The sequence below is a fragment of the Eubalaena glacialis genome, chromosome 16, assembly GCF_028564815.1.
Source record: "Eubalaena glacialis isolate mEubGla1 chromosome 16, mEubGla1.1.hap2.+ XY, whole genome shotgun sequence".
NCBI classification, from domain to species: Eukaryota; Metazoa; Chordata; class Mammalia; order Artiodactyla; family Balaenidae; genus Eubalaena; species Eubalaena glacialis.
The window spans coordinates 3529860-3556704 of NC_083731.1; the positions used below are offsets into that span (position 1 = coordinate 3529860).

General features: G+C 37.8%; 1 protein-coding gene across 1 annotated transcript in view; it reads right to left on the reverse strand.

Annotated features, from left to right (window-relative positions):
- MYO16 (myosin XVI) overlaps positions 1-26845 on the reverse strand; it is a 422800-nt gene that overhangs the window by 148254 nt on the left and 247701 nt on the right. Inside the window, exons 21-22 of the mRNA XM_061170768.1 lie at positions 9701-9853; positions 7964-8164 (exon numbers count right to left, since the gene is read on the reverse strand). Coding sequence (XP_061026751.1) covers positions 7964-8164; positions 9701-9853 — 354 coding nt within the window. The remainder of the gene's footprint in view (positions 1-7963; positions 8165-9700; positions 9854-26845) is intronic.

Genomic DNA, 26845 nt, shown 5'->3' on the forward strand with positions numbered 1-26845 from the left:
TAATTTATTCCACAATAGGGGTAGATCCTTTTCAAGGAGAAGGGAAAAAAAGTTCAGGTATTTTATAGACTGGCCACAAATCAGTCTTTTCCCCACATCACTCCTATCAGCAATGTTTTAGTAATTGGGTTCCCGGAAAGGCTTGTGGAAATCAGTGCCATGATGATAATGGTCAGGGTCTACAGTCTGGGATTAGGACTTTATCCACCTCACCAGGATGTGATTTAGGAGGATGGAAAAGGAACCTTGATGAATACAAGCAAACCCCACCCACATAAAGACGCACCCACGAGCACATTATATAACGGGCTGTACATTTTCCTTCTGTTGTAAATTACATCTTGGACTATGTATGTAAATTGCAGAGAGCGCTTCAATTTTCTTAAGGAAAATGACATTGAAAGGACCTTTAAAAATCTGCAGTAAAATTTCACACACCTGTATGCTTGATTAAAATATTAGTCATAAAGCTAAATGGTAAAGAATATAATTTTTTACAAAAATTCTCTTTAATCAAGGTAGCGTTACCCATCACAAAAACCACCTGTATAGTCAGTGAAAAACAGAATGTCACATTAACATAAGGTGAAACATTTATCTAAATATTTTCTTTTAATATTATAGTTTCCATAGATAGAGACAATCTCAACTTCCTGCACTTACCTTCCACTGAAGTCTTTCAAGTGTGATAGGAAGTACAAGAAAATATCACACTATAACTTTGGTGGTTACATATTCCTTATCATCTGCTAAAGCGATATTAATAACATCATGATAAATAAAAATAAATATTCTAACACATTTATAAAACATTTATTTATGCAACGTGAGCACATTTATAACATACAAGAATTAACAAATATCTTTCTTAACTAATCAGGGACATTTACCAATGATTCAATTTGAGAAAGTCAGTTGGGCCTCTAATATTCTCAATACAGCCAGTTGATTAGGTGATTCCCGAAATATTTTCAGGACTTCGATACTCGTGATTGATGAGTTTAAAATTTTGCCAAATATGGTGGTATTCCTGCGTGGAAAGACCTTCAGCAGTTGTTGGGGAAATAGGACTCGCATCTTTGACACAACGTCTCAAAACAGTTGTACCTGCATTGATTGCTTGCCCACCACTTACCCTTCAGAGCAAGTTTACGAGGTTCCTAAGTATATTCCCCTTAATTACAAACTCCATGGGTATGTTAGCTGAGGGTCAGTGTACCCCTCAAAGTCACGGCAATGGAGTCCTTAGTGCCCCAGTGCGTCTTCTCTGTTACACAACACAGATTTCATGACTGAGATAATAAACACTAAGATTTCAGCACATACCATGGTGGAGAGAGAAAGATACGGGGGTGGGGGGGTGAGAAAGCTGAGACACCGTATTGTGACCTACTGGTCTGTAGTGGGTTGAATGGTGTGCCCCCAAAATTCATGCCCACCCAGAACCACAGAATGTGCCCTTTTATGGAAATAAGACCTTTGTGGAGGTAATTAGTTAAGATGAGGTCCTACTGGATGGGAGGGGACCCTAAATCCAATAACTGGTGTCCTTAAAGAAGAGAAAGGGACACAAAGACACACGCAGAGAGAAAACCTCGTGAAGATAGAGGCAGAGACCTGGGTGCTGTGTCTACAAACCAAGGAACACCAACTGCTGGCAAGCCAAGAAGCTGGAAGAGAGGCTTCGAACAGATTTCTCTCGGAGCCTGCAGAGGGACCCAACCTGCGGACACTTGGTTTTAGACTCTGGTCGCCAGAACTGTGAGAGGGGATACGTTTCTACAGTTTTAAGCCATGCTGGATGGGGGACTTCGTAATGGTGCCCCCAGGAGACTCACACATAACTGTATAATGTTTGGTGAACCACTAAACTCCACCAAGGCTTACTTCACTGGAAAACTGACACAGTAACATTTACAAAGTAGGTTGTGGTGAAAATGTTTCCCAGGCACTCTGCAAATTGAACACTGCTAGGTAAGTATCAGGTGTGCTTATTGATGAGGGAAGAGACAGAGCAGGGAAATTTGGATCAGGTCAAGAACTTGGCCTTGGGAAGATGGGTATGATTTGGAAAGAAAGAGGAAAGGGGCATTACAGGTGAGGAAACCATGTGAGCAAAAATAGAGATGGAGAAATGCAGGAGTCATTTTCAAATGGATCAAATGTGTTAAAAGAAAACAAAAACTACAACGCTACGAGTTAAAACTCCTCACTGCTTTTCTAATCAGTAAACACTGACCCAATGAACACGTGCATTAGTTTCCTGGGGCTGCTGTAACCAGCAACCACTCTGGAATCTGGCATCCCTGCCCTCCTTCCGAGCTTCTTCAAGCTTCTGGTGGCTCCCGGCCTTCCTCGGCCTGTGGCAGCATCACTCTGGTCTCCACTTGCTTTTCTCTCTCAAATCTCCCTCGGCCTCCCTCTTACAAGGATACTTGTCACTGGGCTTAGAGCTCAACCGATAATCCAGGAGGACCTTCTTGTCTCAAGATCCTTGACTTAATTACATATGCAAAGAGCCTTTTCCCAAATAAGATCCCAGTCATAGGTTCTAGGCACGAGCACGAGGGCCTGTCCTTTGTGTGGGGCAGGCACCATTCCATCCACTACGATACTTATGGGTGTGGAAACAGAAGGAGGCTAAAACACAGGCACGTCACCTTAGGTAAGAGCAACATCCCAGCATGATTCGTATAAATCATCAAGGCCAGTCATACAACGGGACACTTACCTGAGATCCCAAAAGAATCACTTCATGCCAAAAAAGACATGATCATGATAAACAACGTTCAGACAAAGACCTTACGAGCAGACACCAAAGAAGGTCAAATATGTAAGTGTCATATATTTTATAGCTATTAATCTTGACCTCTGTTTTCATGAATTTAACTTTTATTACTTCAGATTGCTTTACTATCTCTTAATCAATTTCCTTTTCTCACGTTAAAATGTAGGAACTTCAAAATACTATTTCCTATTAGAGTTTAGGAATCACCTTCATGGAAATTCAACTTTCCTAAGAGCCAACATCTTTTGCCAAATCCTAATTCTTCTTTCCTTCAAGATTCTTAATTTTAAAAGCCAATAAAATTAGACACACTTCTGGATTTAATGCTTATCCATCATTTAAATCACTAAAAGAAGTTTAAGAGCAATTCCTAAAACAGGTAACCCCATATAAGGTTTAAAATTTGCTAAAACAAATAACAACGATAAAAAAACACACAACTCACAGCTTCCTTAATTCAAATTCATGCTCATTAGTGAGACCCTGTTAATACTTCATGCACAGCCTCATCCCATTTACTTTAAAATATTTCTGTAATGGTGATTGGAAAATACACCACGCTCCTATGAGTAATGAAAAATTCAAATGTGTTTAGGGAAGATCATCAGCTACAATTTAAATAATGTTGCTTAAACATTTCTAAAAGGACTTCTGAGCCTCTGCTCCAAATGAGATTCAGAAGCATGGCAGGGTCTCGCAGTCAGAGCAGAACTGTCACATGTGTGGGTCTCTGGGGGCAGGAGGCTGGATGTCAATATCATCACCAGCAGTAATGATCATCCTTCCTATGAGATATGGCATGTTTTTACTAACAAAACTAGGTAAACCAGGCATGGAGGGGCACGTGGTGATAAGAACTCTCTAGCACATCCATCTGGCCAAAGAAGAGACTACGAACAAACCCACGAACCCCAAAGCCATTGAGGTCTCCTCTGGGATCAACTTTATCATCAAAGAGCTATTCAGGATTGCTCATCCTACTGTCCAAAATAGACCCTGCCTGCTGATTTTAAGCCAATGAGCTCTTTGCTACATCTCCTGATTTATAAAATGCAGAACGTGCTGCTTTCCTTGAAAATGCAATAGCTCAAAATTTAAGTATACGAAGTTACATCTGATGATTAGAATGGCATATGGCTTGACGTATTGCCACAAATTACATAGAATCTATACTTTAACATGTGAATGAGTCCTCAGGGAGTCCTTGGACTAAGACTCTTTAGTACGTCTCAGTGAAATGAAAGACTTTTATAAAACCACAAAATTGACTCCAATTATGGAAAATCCTGCTTTAAAATATAAAGGTGCTTTTACAGGAAATTTCGTGATTCCACAGGGCTTTAGCTATGTGGCAACTAATCAATTGGCTTTCTCTGCTTTGCTTTATTGCTATCAGAACTCAGCGAAATGATTCCATTCACTCAAACTCTTCATTGTTTTTCCCCAGATTTTCTTAAAACCATTGACATTTTATTAGGTGCTTGTAGAATACTTTTTAAATGCAAACATACAATAATTAGCAAGCAAAATTTTATTCCAAAGCTTGGTACCATTCAGTTTAATGCAATTATCACTCATTGAACATCTAGTATATCTTCAAGATACAATACAAACACACTTACAAGGCGGGTCAGGTATATACCGACTGAAGATAGCTTCCACGAAACTTATAGAAAAATAATTTTCCAAAATCATTAGTTATACCTTATTGTAATTTTTCAACTAAATCCCATGAATTCAACAAATTATTTTTTTTAAGTATCGAATAATTCATTTATTCATCAAATATTTATTGGTGCATTTTATATGCCAGATACTCTCCCAGGCACTAGGGATTATCAAAGAATATAGAAACAGAGATACTTGTATAATAAAATGTTCATCAAGAGATGAATGGCTAAAGAAGATATGGTACATATACACAATGGAATATCACTCAGCAATAAGAAAGAATGAAATAATGCCATTTGCAGCAACATGGATGGACCTAGAGATGATCAGACTAAGTGAAGTATGTCAGACAGAGAAAGACAAATATCAAATGACATCACATATGTGGAATCTAAAAAAATGATACAAATGAACTTATTTACAAAACAGAAATAGATTCACGGACATAGAAAACAAACTTATGGTTACGGAAGAGGAAAGCAGGGCGGGGGGGGGATAAATTAGGAGATTGGGATTAGCAGATTCACACTACTATATATAAAATAAACAGCAAGGACCTACTGTACAGCACCAGGAGCTATACTCAATATCTTAGAATAACCTATAATTCTGAAAAATATATATATATATATTTATGTGTAACTGAACCACTTTGCTGTACACTTGAAACTAACACAACATTGTAAATTAACGGTACCTCAATAAAAAAAATTCTGACACAAAAGCTTTTGAATTGAAAAGTATTCTAACATTCTAATGTTATTTTATTATGCAAGTATCTTTGTTTCTATATTCTTTAGTAAATTCTTAATATAAAGAAAACATAGATTAAAAAATCTGCACATAGGACTAAAAGATTGCTACTGTTATAAAAAAATGTAAAGGCTAAATCTCTCAACTCTAAAGGATAGTTGATAATTTCTGAGAATATCTATTTATTATATAAAATCATCCACTGACTTCCTCCCCACATCCACTAAGCCATCATATGGCACCGTCCCACCAGAACTTCTCACAGAGGTGTTCCTTGGCCTAAGTGTCCTGTCGAGACTCACTTCCTGTTGACCGGGACATCTCTTTTCTCTTCGTTTCTGTGATACTTTTCTTTCCTACTAACACCTTTCTCCCTCTTCTCCATGTGCAATTATACACATTTCCCAAACTATGACTAGATTTCTAGAAACAGCCAGCCACCCAGTGTCAAGTATTTTCAGCATCTCATGGGAATTTCCATTAAAAACCTCAAATTCCAAACATCTAAAGCAGAATGTCTTTCCTTCCAAACAGCCTCCTTCTCCAGGATTTCCCTTCTCGGTTGGCTTAAAACAACCTCCATCAGTCAACAGGGTGAGGCCCTCAGGGTCATCTCCAGCTGTGTCCCCTCCCTGGCTCCACACATTCAGTCACTCACTCTTCCCTGGGAATGCCACCACTCTGTCCTGCCGCTTTGGCTCAAACGCAGTCCTTGTTGGAGTGTTTCCATTGCCCCCCTTCCTTTCTTCCCAACCTACCTACATCATGTCCTCCTGTTTTCTCACTTCATCCCCCACCCTGTCTAAAACCATCTGATAAGTTAACACTGTCAAGAGGACAAAGTTCTGAGGCGTACATGCATATTTATTCATGATTTCACCACAAACAACCTTCCTAGACTTTTTTCCTACGAATCTCCAGAGACTCGACCAAACGTCTGGTACCATTTCCCAACTACGATGTGGGTGGAAATGGTGGAGCGTTAGGTTTATCCTGGTCACTTCCTGCCCTGCAGATGTTGGAAAGTGCGAATATTACTTCTCCCAGACTCCTTTGCAGCTAGGGTCCGCTTGTTCTGCAGCTTCCACCTGTCTGAACTACTGCCCGAGATTTAGAAAGTTGAAGTGGTGGAGGCTGCATTTCTGCTGTGTCTGTGTTTTACCTGGTGAGCATGTCCAGGAGATGTTGGTTTTCTCCAGCACTGAAGGCTCCAGGCTCAGCCACTGACTCTTCCTTGTTGAGTGCCGGGGAATGGGCCTCTTACTGGTTTAGGTGGCAGCAGTTACTGGGAGTCAGTACCTGTAGCAGCAGTTTCTCAATCAGGCTGCAGGCTTCCTGATCAAAGACGTGGCCCTAGCTACAGAGGGAGCCCTGTCCTGTGGGGTGGTTTTAAGGTCATTTCTGAAAGTTCAACTTAAGAGTCCCCCCGACAGTGATTTTCCCGCACTGAAGTTCTTTTCTGCTTGAACAGCTACACAGGATTCTGTCCTTTGCAACCGAATCCAGACAGACGCACGGTTCATTCATTTTCAAAAGCCCTTGTCTTTACTGGGATGCTCCTCCCTCGCAGTCTCAGGCAGCTCAGCATCCCCCTTAAAGGCCAAGGTCACATTTTACCTCCTCTTGAAAACATTTCTGCACTCTTTTTTGGAGCCAAATAAATTCTTTCTTCTTTGTGGTAACAGAGAATTTTGTTAACATGACTAATATTACTATGAGCAAATTATAGCGTAAGTATTTGTTAACTTGCCTTTTCCTTACTTGACTGTGACCCGTTTGAGGGCAAGAAATACGGTTTACTCATCTTTGATCCTCTAGTGCCCTGGGTTTGGCATACAGTAGAGTCTCAGTAAACACTGGCAGAAGTGAACTGAAATACACTGAGAGTGAGACAGTGACTAGGAATTTCACCCCCTAATAATGTTATTTGTGCTACATCCCAAACAGGGAGGAAAGTCTGGCGGCTACAGATACAAAAGTGGAAGAACTAACTATAGATGGAAGCTGGATCGGAGATTAAGTGGGACGTGGATGTGAGCATTAAAAGATGGATAAAATTTGACCTTGTGAAGAAGGCAAGGAGGATGTTTCCAGCTTGAGTGTGAAGAGGCGTCACGTGTGCGGGGAGGGATCTGCAGGAAAACAGGGAGTGGATTGGAAAAAAGAACCTGAACGGGGGTTTTGCAGAGGAGAGTTGTGGCAGGTAAGCCTTGGAGGAAGTGACAGGGACCAGCTCGGAGAAGCCCAATAGGAGGCTGGCCTCAGGACTGTGACATGTTTTAGACAGATAAGAGTCGGTCCTTGAAGGATTTGAAGAAGGAAGCATGTTTTACAAAGCTGGTTAGGGAATGGAGAGGGATCGGAGAGTTGCTTTCTTCCTTAGGTTTAGGAAAAGTAATTTAATACTAACAACTATATTGAGGGTAAGTAAACTCAGATGTCCAACGTTTGTTTGGATTTTGAAAATATTCCAAATTTCACGGAAGAGCTCCTGTACTAAATCCAGGTCTCTTTTGCTCGTATTATCAAGTTATAAATATGGAAACGTTATGAGAAGAATCATACCGCATGCTTCATCACCCACATTCTGAAGATGCTAAGTCCTTATCAGGCTTAGGAAAGAAACATTTTGTGGGTTGTTCACCCCGTTTCAATGATCAAAACTCTAAAATATCAAAACCTTTAAGGCTTGTTCTTAAGACCTTTGGCCCATTAGTGCGTACCACAAATTGCTCAGCTCTCTGAACTCACCCGTCCTGCGTAGTGCATAACGGTGAAAGCTGTGCCTTGGTCTTTGAGGGCGAGGTTCCCGTTCCCATCCTTCATGGGGGAGTAAACTGCATTTGTGTTTGAGGATTCTAGAAGACTGTGTAGCTTTTTGGGAAGACTTGGTTCCATTGACCAAATCATTTGACTTTCTTCATCCAATAAAGAGAGAAATCCAGAAGGCTTCTGAAAGTTAAGAAGAGAGAGTTTTTTCCTTCTATTACTCAATTTGCCATTTTTGTTACTGCTCATGCATACCATTGACAGCCTCATCACGTTCATACGAGCACTGAGAATATAAATTAGTCTTTATTATCAATACATGTCTATTTTTGTTCATTGCTGTATCCGCACCACCTAGCAAACCTCTGATGTCGTGTTGGTTCTCAGTAGTATTTATTGATGAGAGGAATTGAAAATAAATAAGTGTATTTTAAAGTCATTAAAACACTGGCATTGTTAAAATATATATTCTCACCTTAATAAAAATAAAATTTCCAACTACAGAAAAGTTGTATGTTTTCTTTCTGGTATATAGACCTACCTATTTATAGGTAGAAATTCAAGTTTCACCCTATACTTGGTATGTCTTTTCATTTCATTTTGGGGGGTATCAAAGAGGAGTTGCAGCAGAAATGTCCACTGACATTTCCAGTTCATACTGATGAGGGTCCCACTATCGAAATAACCATTCCAACGATGAGACCCCGAGGATGATAACCCAAGAGACAGAAATAACTTCATTCTGCTGGCCGCGGTTTAGCAGTCAAGGACATAGCAGCAAGCAAGAAGGAGGGTAGTGGGTACCCAAGGCTTCCCATATACAGGTAAGTATATATTACTGTCAACCCATCTTATAACCTTAAGGAGGTAAACTGTATACTATGTGTGTCGTGATGAGGGAGGGCTTTCTGGAGGAAGAGAACTTCTTCTGTACTTAAAACAAGGAATGTTGACAAGTTGGTACCAGAAACAAGAACATTGCACATATTCGGAAAATGAATAAAGTTAATTTGTAAGTATACATTTATAAAAATAAAGGGTAGAAAATTATATACTCGTCTCCTCAATAGCTAAATGGTATCAGTTTTAAACAATGTTCAAGTGTTTTAGAAATATTATTGGTGAATCTATATAAAGCCTTATATTAGTAGATACAGACTGATGTTTGTGTGATAGATTTTTGCTTTTATGATGGCGATATTGAGGCAAAGATTCTTGCTTTGTAAGGTAGGAACAATAAAGATAAGCATAAACACCTGCAGAAATACTAAGATGATATGTACATATATATATATTTTTTTCTGCCAAAGTTTTCCATATTCAAACTTAGAAATTTGGAGACAAACAAGATTCTGCTGAATTTGTTTTATGGTCTTGCTAGTCTTAGAGTTATTTTATAAAATATTATATTTGTACAATGGGTATTTATAACTATGCCAAGAGGAGAGTTTTAGTGACATAACTGCAGCTGAATATTTTTTATAACAAAATGATCTGATACTTCTTGTCTTTTTAATCAATTGGTAATCCTTCAAATGCCCTTTCAGAGAAAGGTCGTGTGCTCCTCAATCAACACTGAAAGATTATAAATAAATTAGAAATTGCTGAGTCTCCCATAAAGATATTCTCAAAATAAGGCCCCACGAAAGAAAGTTCTTTGTCTCCAGTATATTTAAATGCATGCATCCTGTAAAGTATCTAATTATATTATGTGAATACCTGGAAAAAAAAATCCAAAACTCCAGTCTGGTTACCAAGAGAATAAGCCGTTTCCATGGTAACTCCCTCTTGTACACATTCTGTTTGCTCCTGTAGAAAAAGCACTTCATTGATATAGTGGTGCATCTTCTCATTGGTCATGTTGACACAGAGCTATTGTGGGGAAAAAGGAAACAATTCACAAGATGATTTGACATGCAAATCCATGGTTCCAGGACACATTTCAGACCAGTGAAATGTTGACTCAAGAACGGTCAGCACAGTTAATGTATCTAGATGCCGCACTACAGTCGTCCCCGAGAAGCCAAAGTAAAGAGCTTCACTTGACGCTGTTGACTTCATATGGTCTGATTACGCCATTGAAGGTGAGCGGTCTGATTACGCCACTGAAGGTGAGCATGTTAAAAACAACAAGAAGTATAATTACAGCATTAACTTACAAATTTGGGGTCTAAAATATATTTGAGTATTTAAAAAATATTTCCAAAAGGAATATATATTTGGGCTCTTGTCAACAAATATTATATATATATTTCTTTATCCATTCATCTCTTGATGGACACTTAAGTTGCTTCCATATTTCCATATCTTGGCGATTGTAAATAAGGCTACTATGAACACTGGGATGCAGGTATCTTTCCGAATTAGTGTTTTTGTTTTTTTTCAGATATATACCCAGGAGTGCAATGGCAGGGTCACATGGTAGCTCTATTTTTAGTTTTTTGAGAAATCTCCATACTGCTTTCCATGGTAGCTGCACCAATTTACATTCCCACCCATAGTGTGGGAGGGCTCCCTTTTCTCCACACCCCACCAACACTTGTTAACAAATGTGTTATTTCTTACAGTTGTAATTTCTTAACTTAAAAATATCTTAAGATATTAGAAAATAAAATAAAATAACACAAATCTAGCCAAGATGAAGTCTTGCTTTCCCTCTGGGCTATTCTCCTATTTTCTGCTTTTTTTTTTTTTTTTTAATAACGAAAACCTCAAAAGAGTTGTCTTTTCTTCTCTCAAATTCCTGTCCTCCCCACTATTCAAACACCGCCAGTACATTTTTGCCATCACTGCTCCACCAAAATGGCTTTTCTAGAAGTCACCAGTGATATGTGCATTTCTAAATCCAGCGTTCAACCCTCTGTGTTCATTTTCCTTGACCTCCCAGTGATATCTACAGCCGATTCCTCTGCTTCCCTGGGGCACTGCCTCCACTGTCTTCCAGGACATCCACTCTCTCAGTTCCTACCTCACTGGCCACCCCTTGTCCATCTCCTTCTCTGACTCCATCCTGGAGTGGTCCAACGCTCCACCCAGGGCCTCCTGTCGCCCATCTCTACACCCACTACCTTTGTGAGCTCAGGAAGTTTCACAGACCATCCCGTTCCCCCATCTGCACTATGTTATACTAAGTAAAATCCAAAGTCACTTAGAAATATTTAGAATTCTGTAACTCACTGAAAATAATTAAATATGAATAATTTATATAAATCGAAGTTACCAATAAAGCGTTTGTAAATGGAAATCAGATCTCATTTGCAAAGGGAACAATATTTAGGATTATGTTTAATGTGAAATGGGATGTATTTATACAAAGTAAATGCCAAAGCTATTGTAAATCGCACAAGACTGGAACAGTCACCCGAAGAAAGAGAGACCGCCCTGGGTTCCCCTTGTCCATGCGCCCAAATTCTTCCCCAGGTCTGGTATCATCACAACACCTGCTAAGTAGGACTCCTCTCAGACATTCCTGTCCCTCTATGGGGAGCTCATGGCTTCTCTCCTGGATGCATAAGAGCAGCCCTTACATTCCAGCTTCCAACCAGCAAGCCAAGTCGCCCCCCATAACCAACACCAGAAATGCCCTAATTCTCCATACAGGTGGTCTAGGCATGCCCCTAAGGGTGTGGCAATTAATAAATTAAGAATAACACACGCATAGTTTTCCATTTTCTCACAGACCTTGCTATTTGGGAGGATGGGAATTTATGAGATTCTAGGCACACGAAGAAATCTTAGAGGGAAATTTTTTCAGAGAAGAAAAGAAGCAACATATTGGAGTGCAGGGCATGGGTCAGCACACAGAGGGAGTTCGTCCTGAGGCTGGAATGGTTTGCTGAGAAGTTCTATTCTTTAGTTCTTGCCGGGACCAGAATTTTTTGAGTAAGTAGAGGCAGCTCAAACATCTTCAGAAACAGGGTGATTGGAGAATAACAGGATTGCAGACATGGGACTACCCTGATGGAAGCAGAAGTTGGAGACCTGAAAATGTAGAGGCTCTTATGACCTAATCTAGTCACGTTATGTGGATGATGAACATACATCGATATTTCACTGTTAATATAATAAGTGGAGAGTATAGTAGAAATATACCGAATACGATATTTAAATAACGTATTTAAATGAGATCTAAATACCATATATTGACACACAAAGAAAAACCAAAATAATTCTTAGCTCCAGGTCAAAAATGATGGCCCAGGGTGACTGCCCTTGTTTCCAATATTTTTTCTTTTTTCTCTGTTTCATAGTAAAAAATGGTTTCTGTAAATTTGGTGATCGGTGAATGTCTGTAGACTGAGTAAGCTTCCCTACTGCATTCTATTACAAAATAAGATCTTCTGTTTAAGAAAATTAACAAGAAAGAGGGAAAATTGTTATCTGTATCTCCCTCATTCCCAATTAAATATCTTGACATAAAACAACCAAAAAATATATGTCTGTCCGAATGTCCCCTTGATTGTCCCAGCCCTGGCCAGTGCCTGTCTGCAGCAGGTAGACTGCAGTCTGAGGGCCCAGGGAGCTGGGTGTCCAGGAGCCTGGAGGGACCGGTGGTCACTGGGACCTGGTTCCAGCTGTTTAGCTATTTAGCAGGTAGGGGAAGGGGAGGGCCCCAGGGGACTTGTGCTTTCCGGTGACCCCTTGCCCCCTGCCCTGTCTGGTTTCATTCTTATATATAATTAATTAAACCCTCCTTTTTTAAACCCGAAAAAAAAGTTAAAAATAAAATAACTATGCCACATTGCTGCTGTCTTGGAAGTTATGTTAAAACCTGAAGACCTTGAGTGAATTTGTTCAAACTTGCAAAATCCCCCTTTTTTTGCATCGTCTCTTCCTCTACCACTCCATCCACGATCTCTGAAATTTTTTGAATTTTCTTCCTTCTATCTGATTTGGCCAGTGGTTAACCAGAGCTTTTCCCCTCTGCTCCCTGACAACTAGATTTCATGAGATATATGCAAAGCTGAAAGTTCTTTAAATTTAAAACTAAATGTTTCCTAAATAAACTCACACTTTTGTGGATCAATTCCCTGAATATAAAAATATTGAAAATATAGTCACTTCATTTGAGAACATACCACATAGGACATTTAACTTTAAATGCTTGATTGTTAAGGCAAAAAGAGTTTGAATACGGACACAGACCCATAAATTCTGCACATGAGAGCTGGCAAAGGAAGGGCTGGAATTCAGTAATTAAATATCATGTGAAACATATTTCCTTCCTTGTACCTGATACAATCTAGCACATTCATCCCCTTGAATTGTCCCATCAAAACTAACTGATATCACATGAAAGGATGCTCAACATCACTAATCATTAGAAAAATGCAAATCAAAACTACAATGAGGTATCACCTCACACTGGTCAGAATGGCCATCATCAAAAAACATACAAACAATAAATGCTGGAGAGGGTGTGGAGAAAAGGGAACCCTCTTGCACTGTTGGTGGAAATGTAAATTGATACAGCCACTATGGAGAACAGTATGGAGGTTCCTTAAAAAACTAAAAATAGAACACCATACAACCCAGCAATCCCACTACTGGGCATATACCCTGAGAAAACCATAATTCAAAAAGAGTCATGTACCACAATGTTCATTGCAGCACTATTTACAATAGCCAGGACATGGAAGCAACCTAAGTGTCCATCAACAGATGAATGGATAAAGAAGATGTGGCACATATATACAATGGAATATTACTCAGTCATAAAAAGAAATGAAATTGAGTTATTTGTAGTGGGGTGGATGGACCTAGAGTCTGTCATACAGAGTGAAGTAAGTCAGAAAGAGAAAAACAAATACCGTATGCTAACACATATACATAGAATCTAAAAAAAAAAAAATGGTTCTGAAAAACCTAGGGGCAGGACAGGAATAAAGATGCAGATGTAGAGAATGGACTTGAGGACACGGGGAGGGGGAAGGGTAAGCTGGGACGAAGTGAGAGAGTGGCATTGACATATACACACTACCAAATGTAAAATAGATAGCTAGTGGGAAGCAGCCGCATAGCACAGGGAGATCAGCTTGGTGCTTTGTGATCACCTAGAGGGGTGGGATAGGGAGGGTGGGAGGGAGACGCAAGAGGGAGGGGATATGGGGATATATGTATACATATGGCTGATTCACTTTGTTATACAGCAGAAACTAACACAACATTGTAAAGCAATTATACTCCAATAAAGTTGTTAAAAAAAAAAAACTAAATGATATCAGTAGATCAAGATCTATGTTAATCTTACTTATGGTGTATAAATCTCTAGGAATGATTCTGGAAAGACAAGTCATTTTCTATAAAACTGTGTGGCATCTGTCCCTAGTAGTTGGCCACTGTGAAAGAATACATTTTCTTGTTGCTGTCATTTTAATCATACATGAAAAACAGAAATTTCTGAAAATTGTTGTTAGGGTAAAAATGAAAAATTTTTAAAAATATTCAATTTGCTTAAAAAATAATACTTTGAGGTGTTCCTCCCATCTAATAATGTGATAAACTCCTTTAGTCCTGAGATAATTTCTTTACCAAAGATTAAGAAATGCTGCAAAGCAATTTCTTCAATTTGGAGTGAAATATTTACAGTAAATGTACAGAAAATAAATGACTCCATTATGAAATGAAACCACTGGAAAAGATTCTCTTTGATTCGATGATACACACAATTGTAATTTTTCAAACTTTTTGACATTAAAATATGCATTGAATCATTTAAAACAACACAAATAGATCTTACATCTCAGCAGTTTGATTTAAAAGTAGTTATGGAAAGTGTGACTAAATGTTATATATTTTGGGAAATAGGTTACTCAAGAAATAAACGGAGAAGCCATGAAAATAACATGATGTCTGTTACTGCAGGAAAAAATAAAAATGTCTGATAAAGGATTCTGAAATAAGACCACCAACGGCTGATTCTCTACTGTAGAAGAAATATCCAAATTATATGACACTTACCTTTCCCCTCATTTTGAGATGCTCTAATTGAAAATACCTAGGTAGATGTGGAGGTCTCAAACACATTAAATATAATAATTATTATAAAATATATAAATTATATAATATATGACACATAAATTGTAAAATATAATTCTCTTATCATTTTGCATTCAGAATAGACCTCAGCTCTGCAGTTACAAAAATTATTTTTGATGACAACTGACTAAATCGTCTTGCTCCTGACTTTATATCTGACCATCTCTGTATATAAACCTGGCTGTAGTGTTTCAACTGACTCAAGCATTTTTATAATAAAAACTAGACATTTTAATTGGTTTTGTTTCCTAATATTTTACTGAACTGAATATTGGCTTCACTGAATTGATCCACTGCTTTAGTAAGAATGGTGATGTCAAGCGTGAATGTGGATAAAGCCGCAGTCATTAGAAAGAGCTGGAAAAGGGCTTCTAGTCTTTTTTTTTTTCTTTTCTACTTTTTTTTTTTTTTCCCAGGAAGGAAAGTCTAAAGCAGAGTACCAAACTTTGGGTAACAAAAAAATGATTTGGCCTGTGCTTCTGAACAGAGCAACCCAGTTGAATGCTTTCCTGGTCAAAATGATTCATAAAACATATAGCTTCCCTCCTGAGCTTTACTTTTTAAGTAAAGCTTTATTTTTAAGCTGCAGTGTCCGGTGGGACTTGGTGACATGGGGTGATCCTTACAATATATCTGAACCTTTAATTGTACATTGTGTTCTTTGTATTCTGGGGAGAAAAAAGAAGTCATTTATTAAAATCCCAAGGAAAAATCCAGCTAGATGTGTACAACTGAGCAGCCTGTGGGGTGATTTTTGACTTGTAGCTTTTTTGACAGGGGTGCTTCCTGAAACTGAAGGTGGACCTGCCTTTCTAAGAGAGGCGAGTGAAGCTGGGTGTTAAAGGAAATCACGAGGAGCATATGGAGTTTGAAGTAGACTGTTTTTCAAACTCATTTTGAAGTAAGGCGTGCATTAAACTTTTTTACTAAATCAGTTTGCCTTTCCCTGCTCTAAACTGTTCAAAGCACTCACTGTTCGAACAAAAGTTAAAATACAAAAGAAGTGCTAATAGCATGAACTTCAGGAACTGCCAGGAAAGGTAGCTAAGGGGACGAATGTGGACATACCCTGTGGCAGGCACCTTGCTGGCAAGTGGAAAAATATATCCCGCCAACCAAATGGTGGCCAAAATCAGGACAAAACCCTGCACATTCTTGGTTTATTTTCACTGAGCCGTGTTGTGTGTGCATATGCAGGTGTGTTTAAACACCATCAGAGAAAGATAGAATGAAAGATTTGTAAGGCAAATTAGTTTATGTATCTAGAAGCATAAATCTCCATCAATAATTGAGTATATCACTGACTTCAATGCAAAACAATCATTATTTTTACTTTTTAACTCTATCCATCGGAATTATGTTTGGGTTTCATTAAATTCCCACGTATTCCTCAGAGGAGACTTGAATGTGGGTAAAAGGTAGGTATTCATAACGATAATGAACAGTTATTAAGAGCTGTTTAATTAGCATGTGCCTTCTCTGATTAAAATACATGCTTTGTACATTAGGTGCCATTGCTGAGTGGTTTAATAATAAAAATCATGCACCCCTTGAAAACACTCTTTAGTAACAGACTATCGTTGCTTATCCAGATGGCCTATCATTTGTATTAATGACAAAATTAATTTCTTGAGTAAATTTTCACCAACTGTTCTCCCTTTATTTTTATTACTCAGTGAAATTTATCTGAAGCAAAAATATAATAAAGCATGATGTATGCATCACAGAATTAAAGTGGAGATTAACTGAAGCTCACTCCAGTTGAAGACAGAGCTCCAGGCGTTAGACAGGGATTCGAAATCCTACTGAACATTAGAATTAACCGGGAGCTTTTAAAAAAGGCTGATGTCTGGGCCTGACCCCAAACCAATTAAATCAGAGTAGGGCCCAGGCACTGATATATTTTGAAAGCTTTCCAGGCGATTCTAATATGGAGACATGATTGAACTGAGATACTGAGATAGATGATGGCATACACAATCCATTACCTGATTTCCTCATCAGTTTATACATACATACACACACACACGCACGCATATATACACATGATGCATATATCATGCAGTTACACATTAAAGGACATTTGTTCCTGTCCAAAATGTCCTTCAGATATCTGGCCGGTGAGACCTTTGGTCCATGCCAAAAGATCCTTGATATTTGGTCCTGTCCAAAACCTTTTGGCATAGACTAAATATGCTCAAGGACATTTTGGATAGGACCAAATTTCAAAGACCTTTTCATGTGAACTAAATGTCCTATGGAGGTTTTGGACAAGACCAAATGTCTGCTAACCCATTTTTATCTGATGGGGCAGGAATGAGGTCAGGTTTCAGATATTCGGTATTTCTCAAATATGTTCAGCAGAACATAAACTGCATGAGACGTCAGTTACTATTGTCTAAAAAACAACACAACAGAAGCCTGTTAAACACTAAGCCAAGCCAATAGTCCTCTCTGCAGGGGCCCTTTCTGGGGCCTTCACTGTGTCAAGTGTACTCTGCCTCTCCAACTTACTCTTTTGAAGAACGCCTCTTTGGGTTTCGAGACTACTGTATATGGTTTCCCCAACCAAGCAGTCATTCCTGATTTCAGCACCTTATCTATAAAATGGCAGGGGTGGGGGTGATGAGGGAAGAGTATGTCATGGCAGGGGTGGGGCTGATGAGGGAAGAGTATGTCTCCGATCTGTTTCAGCTTTAAACTTCTATAGTGTATTTTGCCTTCTTTGAAATTCCTATTATTGTAGAGCCTTTCTTCTCTCCATCCCTGTTTGGGAAAGGACATGTTCCCTTTCTCCCAGCACCATCCATCTTGACTTGACAGTGAGAAAGACCACCTCTTCCAGCACTCTCATATTATTCCATAAATACGGGAGCCTGAGGCTTGGGGAAGGCGGGGTGGCAGGGCTGCTCCCTTGCTGGAGTCCTGTGTCGGGAGCCTCATTCCCAGATCCCGGGCCCGGGGCACTGAGGGGACCTGCTTCTGCTCTTGTTTGTTTTTTTGGTTTTCCAAAACCAAACTACTTTCCACTCCTTTTTGGTAGATTACTGTTTCTTAAAGGAACCAAACACCCTTTCCTCCCCTGGTTTCTCTTTGAGATTTTTCAAATCAAACTCTGTGCAATAGGTTTTAAGCTAACAGAGGTGGCAGTTACTTCACAGGAATAAAGACACTGGTTTTACATAGATTTTAAAAAAACACTTTCTCTCTCTCCAGCATTTCTTTTAGGGATTCTATTACTCAGTGCAACATAGATTCATAAAATAAATCCAATATTTTAATGCGTGTAACTCATGCCTATAATCTCCTTTAACATAAAAACCACCACTGTTCAGGGATTTGAGGGACTGACTGAAGGGGTCAGCCAACAATAAACCTATCGGCTAATTTTCTTGCCATATTCTACGTGACAATCTGCTAACGTCAGATTGAAAAATACAAACGCTACTGAAATAATTGTCTTTTTCAAAGAGTTGTCATTATCCAGGATTAAATGCAAAGCCTAGAGATACTGAAAAAAATCACAGACTGCAGAGCCGTGGTCCTGAGGTGTCAAAGGAAGGAAGAAAATGGCACAAAGAGCACTGCTTTGGGACCAGATGGATTTGCATCTGAATTCCCACGTGGCCCCGCAAAGGCTTCTGGGACGTCCCTTAGCTTTTTGAGAAGGTTGCTGCAGGAGCTAGTGATCATACAAGAAAAGCATCTGACTCATAGCAGGGGCTCTAGAAATTGTAGCCACTGGTGATTATTAGCAGAAAACTAAATGGAACCATATTCGTAGTCAGCACATTGGGGGCTTTGCATCTGCATAGCCACTGCTGTAAAGCTAAGCTTCTTCCTGGTTAGTTGTCATTAAAAGAGCTCAATTCACTCTTCTCTAAAGTGACCTGATATACATTTGCAAATCCATATATTCTCCCTATTACATTCTGTAACATTTCCTTTTAACCACCCTGGTGCAGGCAGGCCTCAGAGATAGTTCGGGTTTGGTTCCAGACCATGGCAATAACAGGAATATGGTAATAAAGCGAGTCACATGCATTTTTTGGTTTTCCAGTGCATATAAACGTTATGTTTACACTGTACTATAGTCTATTAAGTGTGCAATAGCATTATGTGTGAAACAATGTATATACCTTAATTAAAAAATACATTATTGCGAAAAAAAAAGTGCTAACCGTCACCTGAGCCCTCAGCGAGTTGTATTAGTAACATCAAAGATCACTGATCACAGATCATCATAACAAATATAAAGTAATGAAAACATTTGAAATATTATGAGATTTACTAAAACGTGACAGTAGACTTGCTTGATGAAAGGCTGCCCCCAAACTGTAATTTGTAAAAAATGCAGTGTCTGTGAAGCCCAATAAAGCAAAGTGCAATAAAAGGAGGTCTGCCTTCACTTTACAAGGAAGAAGATATACCTGCATTCTCTAACTTATTTATTCGGATTAAATAAATGCATTTGGTGAAAAACTCCACTATGGAAAAAAAACAATATCACATAAAATTTATTAAAAGTTTATTGCTTCTATATTTAATAGAATAAATAATATTGTGTCTTAAGAGAAATATAAAAAATATACTTATGAATGGGAAGCAATTAAAGTTTAGAAAATTTACAATAATAATAAATCTTTAAGTCTAACTTTCAAAGAACCTTTGAAACTGGAAATAGTGCAGATCATTGGTTCTGGAAACAGATCTTGGCTCTACGTGTCCTTCCCTGAGTTACTTAAATTATCTGAGCCTTGGTTTCTTTAGCTCTAAAATGGTGATATTGTTTAAGTTAAAAGGTTTCAAGAAAAAAATGTCATTAAATGTACAGTTTACATGGTCAAAATTGCTTTCTTCTACTTCATTTTTTATTTCCTCAAAACAAGTTTTCAGACATTGTTAGCCTGAGGACCTCTAACCACACTATTTTTAAACACAGAATCCAATATTATTATAAGAAGTACATTAAAATAGCATCTCATTCCTTAATTACTCTGTATTTTTCTATAGAAACCTGAGTAGCACTATACTGGGGTTCTGCTATGTAAAAAAAAAAAAAATTTCCTTATTCAAATTTTTCTTAAACTGTGTTATCGATAGCTTGGTGAGTTCCTGAAAAGATTTCAGAAAATTCAAATCAGAGAGCAGAAAAATGTGTTAAGACAGAGTTAGATATTTAATGTATGCATGATTTGAGAATCTGCATATTTAACAATAAAATATTTTTATATCCATAGATCAATTCATTGAGCAGTAAATAGATCATACTGATACCTAACAGCTATCACTATCAGAACATGAGCTATGATTAAATACTAGCATGAGGTATCACCTCGCACCAGTCAGAACGGCCATCATTAAAAAGTCTACAAATAATCAATGCTGGAGAGGGTGTGGAGAAAAGGGAGCCCTCCTCCACCACTGGTGGGAATGTAAATTGGTGCAGTCACTATGGAGAACAGTATGGAGGGTCCTTAAAGAACTAAAAATAGAGTTGCCATATGCCACTCCTGGGCATATATGTGGAAAAGACAAAAACTCTAATTTGAAAAGATACATGCACTTAATGTTCACTGCAGCACTATTTACAATAGCCAAGACATGGAAACAACCTAAATGTCCACTGACAGATGAATGGATAAAGAAGATGTGATATATATATATATAATGGACTCCTACTCAGCCATAAAGAAGAATGAAATAATGCCATTTGCAGCAACATGGATGGACCTAGAGATTATCATACCAAGTGAAGTAAGTCAGACAGAGAAAGATAAATATTATATGATGTCACTTACATGTGGAATCTAACAAAATAATACAAATGAACTTATTTACAAAACAGAAATAGACTCACAGACATAGAAAACAAACTTACGGTTACCAAAATGGATAGCAGGGTGGAGGGAGGATAAATTAGGAGTTGGGGATTAACAGATACACACTACTATGTATAAAATAGGTAAATAACAAGGACCTACTGTAGAGCACAGGGAACTCTACTCAATATCTTGTATTATAATAACCTAAAATGGAAAAGAATCTGAAAAAGAATATATTATATATATATATGTGTGTGTGTGTGTGTATATATATATATATATGTATATATATATATCTGAATCACTTTGCTGTACACCTGAAATCAACACAAGATTGTATAAATTAACTATACTTCAATTAAAAAAAAATACATGGGACTTGCCATACTAGGGATGAAAATAGCAGCCTCTTCCTCATTAAGGTTTTCCTAATCCTTCTCCCAAGATATCCAATTAGAATTGGTCCTTCTCATATTTGTACCCTACCTACCTCACCATAATGTCCGTACATTTCTTAGTGCCTAGTACAGGGTCTGGAACTTGGTACATATACAAAAACTACTTATTGAATGAATGAACCAGAGTACCCTGATGCAAATGAGCCAGAAAAAATGCAACCTTCTAGGTACCGATAAAACACTTTCTTACAGAGAGCAGAGACCATAGCACTCTCAGTTTTCCTATCTGTAAAATGGAATTATCTACATCGACAGTACATGGTATGAGTTCAACCGATGGTCGTTAATATATTCTTTGATTTATCTTTGTATCATATCTAGGATAGTGATTTCACAGCTAAGGATTTTATGGGGGTTTTTTGAGCTTGAGGTTGACACACTATATAATCTTATTTCATAGAACGTTAGAAGTCAAGGCGTCTGGCTTTTCCCAAACCATTGAACACTTAGCCCAAGCCTGTCCTGTTCACCAGGACTTTCCAGGAAATCTCACTCTTTAGAAAAGAATTTGTAAGCAAGGAAATGTTTCAAAGCTTCTACTTTGAACAAATGTATTCTCTTTCCAAATTCTCTGCAGTCTTATAGCAAATTGTTGATAGGCAATTTTACTAGATTCCATAGCTTCAGAAGTTTCATTATATGTAGCTGCATGTTATGTGTCTAGTGGGAAACTGGGGGAAATTATTGAATATTAAATCATTCGTTTCCACTACTTTGTTCTTTATGCCTTTTGTGAAGATCTGTAGTCTGCAGACTTGGCGTTTACAACTGTTGGGAGAGAACATATTCTAGCATTTATTAAAATAATATTTGTATAATCTCAAAGTTTTCTCATTTATTTTCAATAGCACAGGAATACCTTATTTTTTTGTGCTTTGCTTTACTGTGCTTTGCAGCTACTGTGTGTTTTACAAATTGAAGGTTTGGAGTAACCCTGGGTCGAGTGAGCAAGCCGACCAGCGTCATTTTCCCAACAGCATTGTTCACCTCCTGTCTCTGCATCACGTTCTGGTGATCCTTGCAGTATTTCCAACTTTTATTATTATTATTATATCTGTCATGGTGATGTGTGATCAGTGATCTTTGATGTTTCTACTAAGACTTGCTGAAGGCTCAGAGGACGGTTAGCGTTTTTTAGCAATAAAGTCTTTATAATTAGGGTATGTGCAGTTTTTTAGACGTAATGCTATTGCACACTTAACAGACTACAGTATAGTGTAAACATAATTTTCACACGCACTGGGAGACCAAAAAATGCACCTGACTAGCTTTATTGCCATATTCCCTTTATTGCTGTGGTCTGGAACCGAACCTGCAAATCTCTGAGGTGTACATGTATATTATGGACAATTTTAAACATATTCAACAGTGAAGAGAATAATGTAATAAACCTCATCTGCCATCAACCAACTTCAACAATTATCAACAATTACCACCTCATGGCCAATTCTGCTTTATCCATTTCCATATTACCCTCAAAATTAAATTCATCTGAAGCAATTCTCAGACATTGTGTCATTTAATTGGCAAATATTTTAGTATAATTCTCTAAGCTACAAGGACTTTAAAAAATATATCCATAGTACCTTTATACCACATAATTTCTATCAAGGATAATTTTTAAATTTTGTCAAATATCCAGATTTCACATTACACTAATTAACTCATAATTTTTTATACTTAAGCAAATCAGGATCCACATAATGTCCATACATTTAATTGATTTCTATGTCTCTTAGATCTCTTTCAATCTACCAGGCACCTTGTTCTTTTACATTTTTATCCTTGCATTTTATATGTTGAAGAAATCAGGTCATTTGTCCTGTACCGTCTCTCACAGTCTGGAGTTTTCAGAGTGAATTCTTGTGGTTCAGTTTATCACGTTTCTCTGTCCTCAGTTTCTGTTAATTAGTAGTTACATCAATACCTTTCATTATATTCAGGTTTTCTCCTTTCCTTCCTCCTTTCCTCCCTCCCTCCCTCCTTCCCTCCCTCCCTCCCTTTCTTCCTTCCTTCTTTTCTTTCTTTCTTGACAAGAACACTTGATATGCATCTGGTATATTGTCACCCTTCTTGTAATGTTAGCTGTGATTGATACTCATTGCATAGATTCATTACTTCTTAGGAGCTGTAGAACTGACTTGCTCTAATTCTGTCACTCATTCTTCATTTATTTGTAGTGAGACGGCATCAGGTTATATTTATAAATTAACTTAGGGAGAATCAGGATCTTTGTACTATCAAGCCTTTCTAGGAATGCAGCATATCTTTCCACTTTTAACTGTAATTATGCAACCTTCAGGAGTATTTTAGCCCTCATTTAGGCTATTTACTAATTTTTGACTATGTAAATGTTTTCTTCTTTTCCTCTCTGTCTTCTGATAAACTATTTTAAGAACATATAAAAGTCTTTTGCACGCTGATTTACAACTGGCTACTTTATCAAATTCTCACATTGTGTGTAGTAATGTTTCATTCTTTCTTTTCAGCTTTCTAAATATTAATAGTCTCTGGAACTAAAAGTATTTTTGCCTCTCCTTCCCACATTGTGCCTTGAATCGCTTTCACTTTTCTAACATCATTGGCACTGCGATGTGTAAGGGAACTCTTGTCTTGGTTATTTTCTTTCTGATTATCAAGCATCATAAATGGAATTCCCTGGCTGTGTCAAGTTGAAGAGTTGATCAGAGAGGCTTTTCTTTTAGGGCATTAGGAGATATGTTTATAGCGCTAGATACATAATAAAGGAAATGAGAATTCATGAGATGTAAGTATCACATGACAGAGAGGACCTGGTAATGATGTAATTACATAACTAATCAGGGCGATAGATTCAGAGCCTCCCGAATTGTACTTTGGAACTCAGATAATTTAGCGCCCCCTCCATTGAAGCATCAAACTGCTGTGGAGTTATATATTATATTACATTTTTTACTCTAAAAATTATCTTTTTATACTATATAAATTAGTTCTGAATAGAAATGACTTATTAAAAGTCAGAGAAAACAGGACTAGCATTTCCTATGAGCTGAAACAAATTCTCATTTAAAGTATCACAAGCTTCCATCTAATGACTTAGAGCTACTTGGGCAAACTGAGGTTGGACATGCTGATGCTTTGGAGTGCTTCTTAGTATCTCCTCAGATTGTCCCTGTTCGTCAAATTTCTTACGGATGAATGATTGTCAAGCAGTATACATTTATTCCTGCGCAAGAAAAGCCCCTAGCAAATCCACTAAAGGCTTTTTCCTTATGAGGTTACTCTTTAAATTTCAGTTGAAACGCATTTGTTAAGCTCGTATTATATACACAATGCGGTACCACACCGAGCTGCAGCCCTGTGGGCGTGGACCTTCTAGTGAATAGCCGATAGGTCAATAAGCTCGGAACAGAAGAGAACAGATACTTATAAAGGCACTAATATTCTTCTGGGTTTGATTCTGAATATAACATTGATCTGCTAATCATTCTGTTGCAAGTTTTCAGTGGAATAAGAAATAAGGAAGTTCACCATTCTATTAGCAACTCAAGAATCTAGAATGTATCATTCAAACCAATGGCCTTTAAAAAGCTCACAGGCAAATTTAGGAATTTGCTAAACACCCTGTAAGATGAGATTTGGACTAACCACAAAGAAAATAATTTTATCCTTCTAAATGGTTCCTGGGTATATTGCGCCCAATAATTAAGCAAACCTGTTAGACGTGTGTGACAAACCTGCCAAGCAAACTAAAGGTGCATCTTTAAAAATATTTATTGTTTTTGTAATTAAGGTCTAAAAATTGGTCTTGAGCTTTTACCCATAAGTACCTAAAACTAGCTCTTAGTATTTAACAGAGACTTGTTCTTTAGATTTGAAAAATCTAAAATCTAAAATGCCATTCTTTGTTAATAAAAATCTCAGGCCATGAATATATTCTAAAATATATAATTAAAATATTTAACAGCAAGAAAGAATGAGAAGGGGTATACGTAATTATAGTAAATAAGTAAGTTTTAATAAGGAGATAACGTACATGTTTTGCACATTTCAGCTGCCAGCACAGACTTGATAGATACTGAGTCTGGGTTTGGAGCAGGAGACTGGGAGCCCAGCCCTCGTAGACACCCTCCCACTTGTGATTTCTGCGTGTCACTTAACCAGGAGATGCAGAAACCGTGAGTCTCACTAGAGAGCCGAGCCTGCATGTTTTCTAAGGCAAAAATGTAAGGAATCAATAAGAATGCCAGACAACATTCAAACACCTGCACTGAGAAATCCGTCACCAGAAGCAGCCTGCAGACCTTTTCCTGTTGGACATCCTGCTGGTGACTCTTTTAACTGCCCTCTTCCTTATGTTCATCACTATTTTTCTTAATAATAAGCAATAAATAAATAGAACCACAAAGTCCTCCCTTTTCCATTAATCCATGGACACAGAATCATGAAGGGAGAAGAAATCTCTGGTCTCACTGTTCTTATTTTAGGCGAGACTTTCTGTAAAGTTTTGTAGAGAAATGATTCACGATGATTCACCCTAGATTAAGTGAGTCGGCATGATTAAGATCTACTCAGAGGACCCTGAACCACTTTTTTAGGGGAAAAAAGGCCAAATCTGAAAAGGTTTTCAGGTGTTCGCATTGACAGCAGCGAAGGTAGCGACCCACCATTTCTTACATGTGTACAGTGAGCTGGAAAATGACACCAGAACCTCCATAACAGTCATCTTGTTCACTCTCACAGCTCCGTAGGTCTATTACCATCTTGATTTTACAGATAAGGAACCAAAGCTCATTATAGATTCTTCATCTTGGCCAGGAGAGCTCTGCTAGTACAAGTCGCAAAACTGGGTTTCAACCTCATTCTATTTAATTCCTTAGCCAGTGCCAGTAACCACCCTAAACACTGCATACTTGAAATTCTTCATGTAATTTAATGCAGCATGGTTTTCTCTCTTTCCACCTGTACCATCTTACAGGTTTAGTTTTCCTTCTCTGCTAAAGCAACTTTTATTTCTACCCTTAACACTTAATTTTTAGATATACTTAATTCGATTAAACTATTTGTACTATACTATTAAGATACCTAAAGAATTTAGTGCTTTTACAAGTGCCCTAAATTGTAAATAGATTAAAAATAATCAACACCTCTTTAATGTATTTTTATGAGTTGGCCATAGTCATATGTACGCATGTCAGGTAAAGTTGAAACTACCAATAAGAGCATTTATCATGAGACAGTATTTCCATCCTGATTTTTGGCTGGAGTTTCTAAAGACCTTCAAACTGATTTCAAATAGAGACACCCTCCGAGTCTCTGACCCTGCTGAAATGGCATTTCCATAAGCACAACTCTGGTTTCATCTAACGCCGTCTTTTAAAACAAGTGCCTCTGTTTAAAAAAATAAAAAAGGATTATGCCAGTTTACAAGACCACATAAAAATGAGACTATGTCAACAAACCAGGGACATTAATTTAAAACAGGACTGCAGAGTCCTTATTTCCTTATTTTAATTACATATTCCCAAGAAATAGTGCAAATAGTCTTTATTGAATTAAAAAGA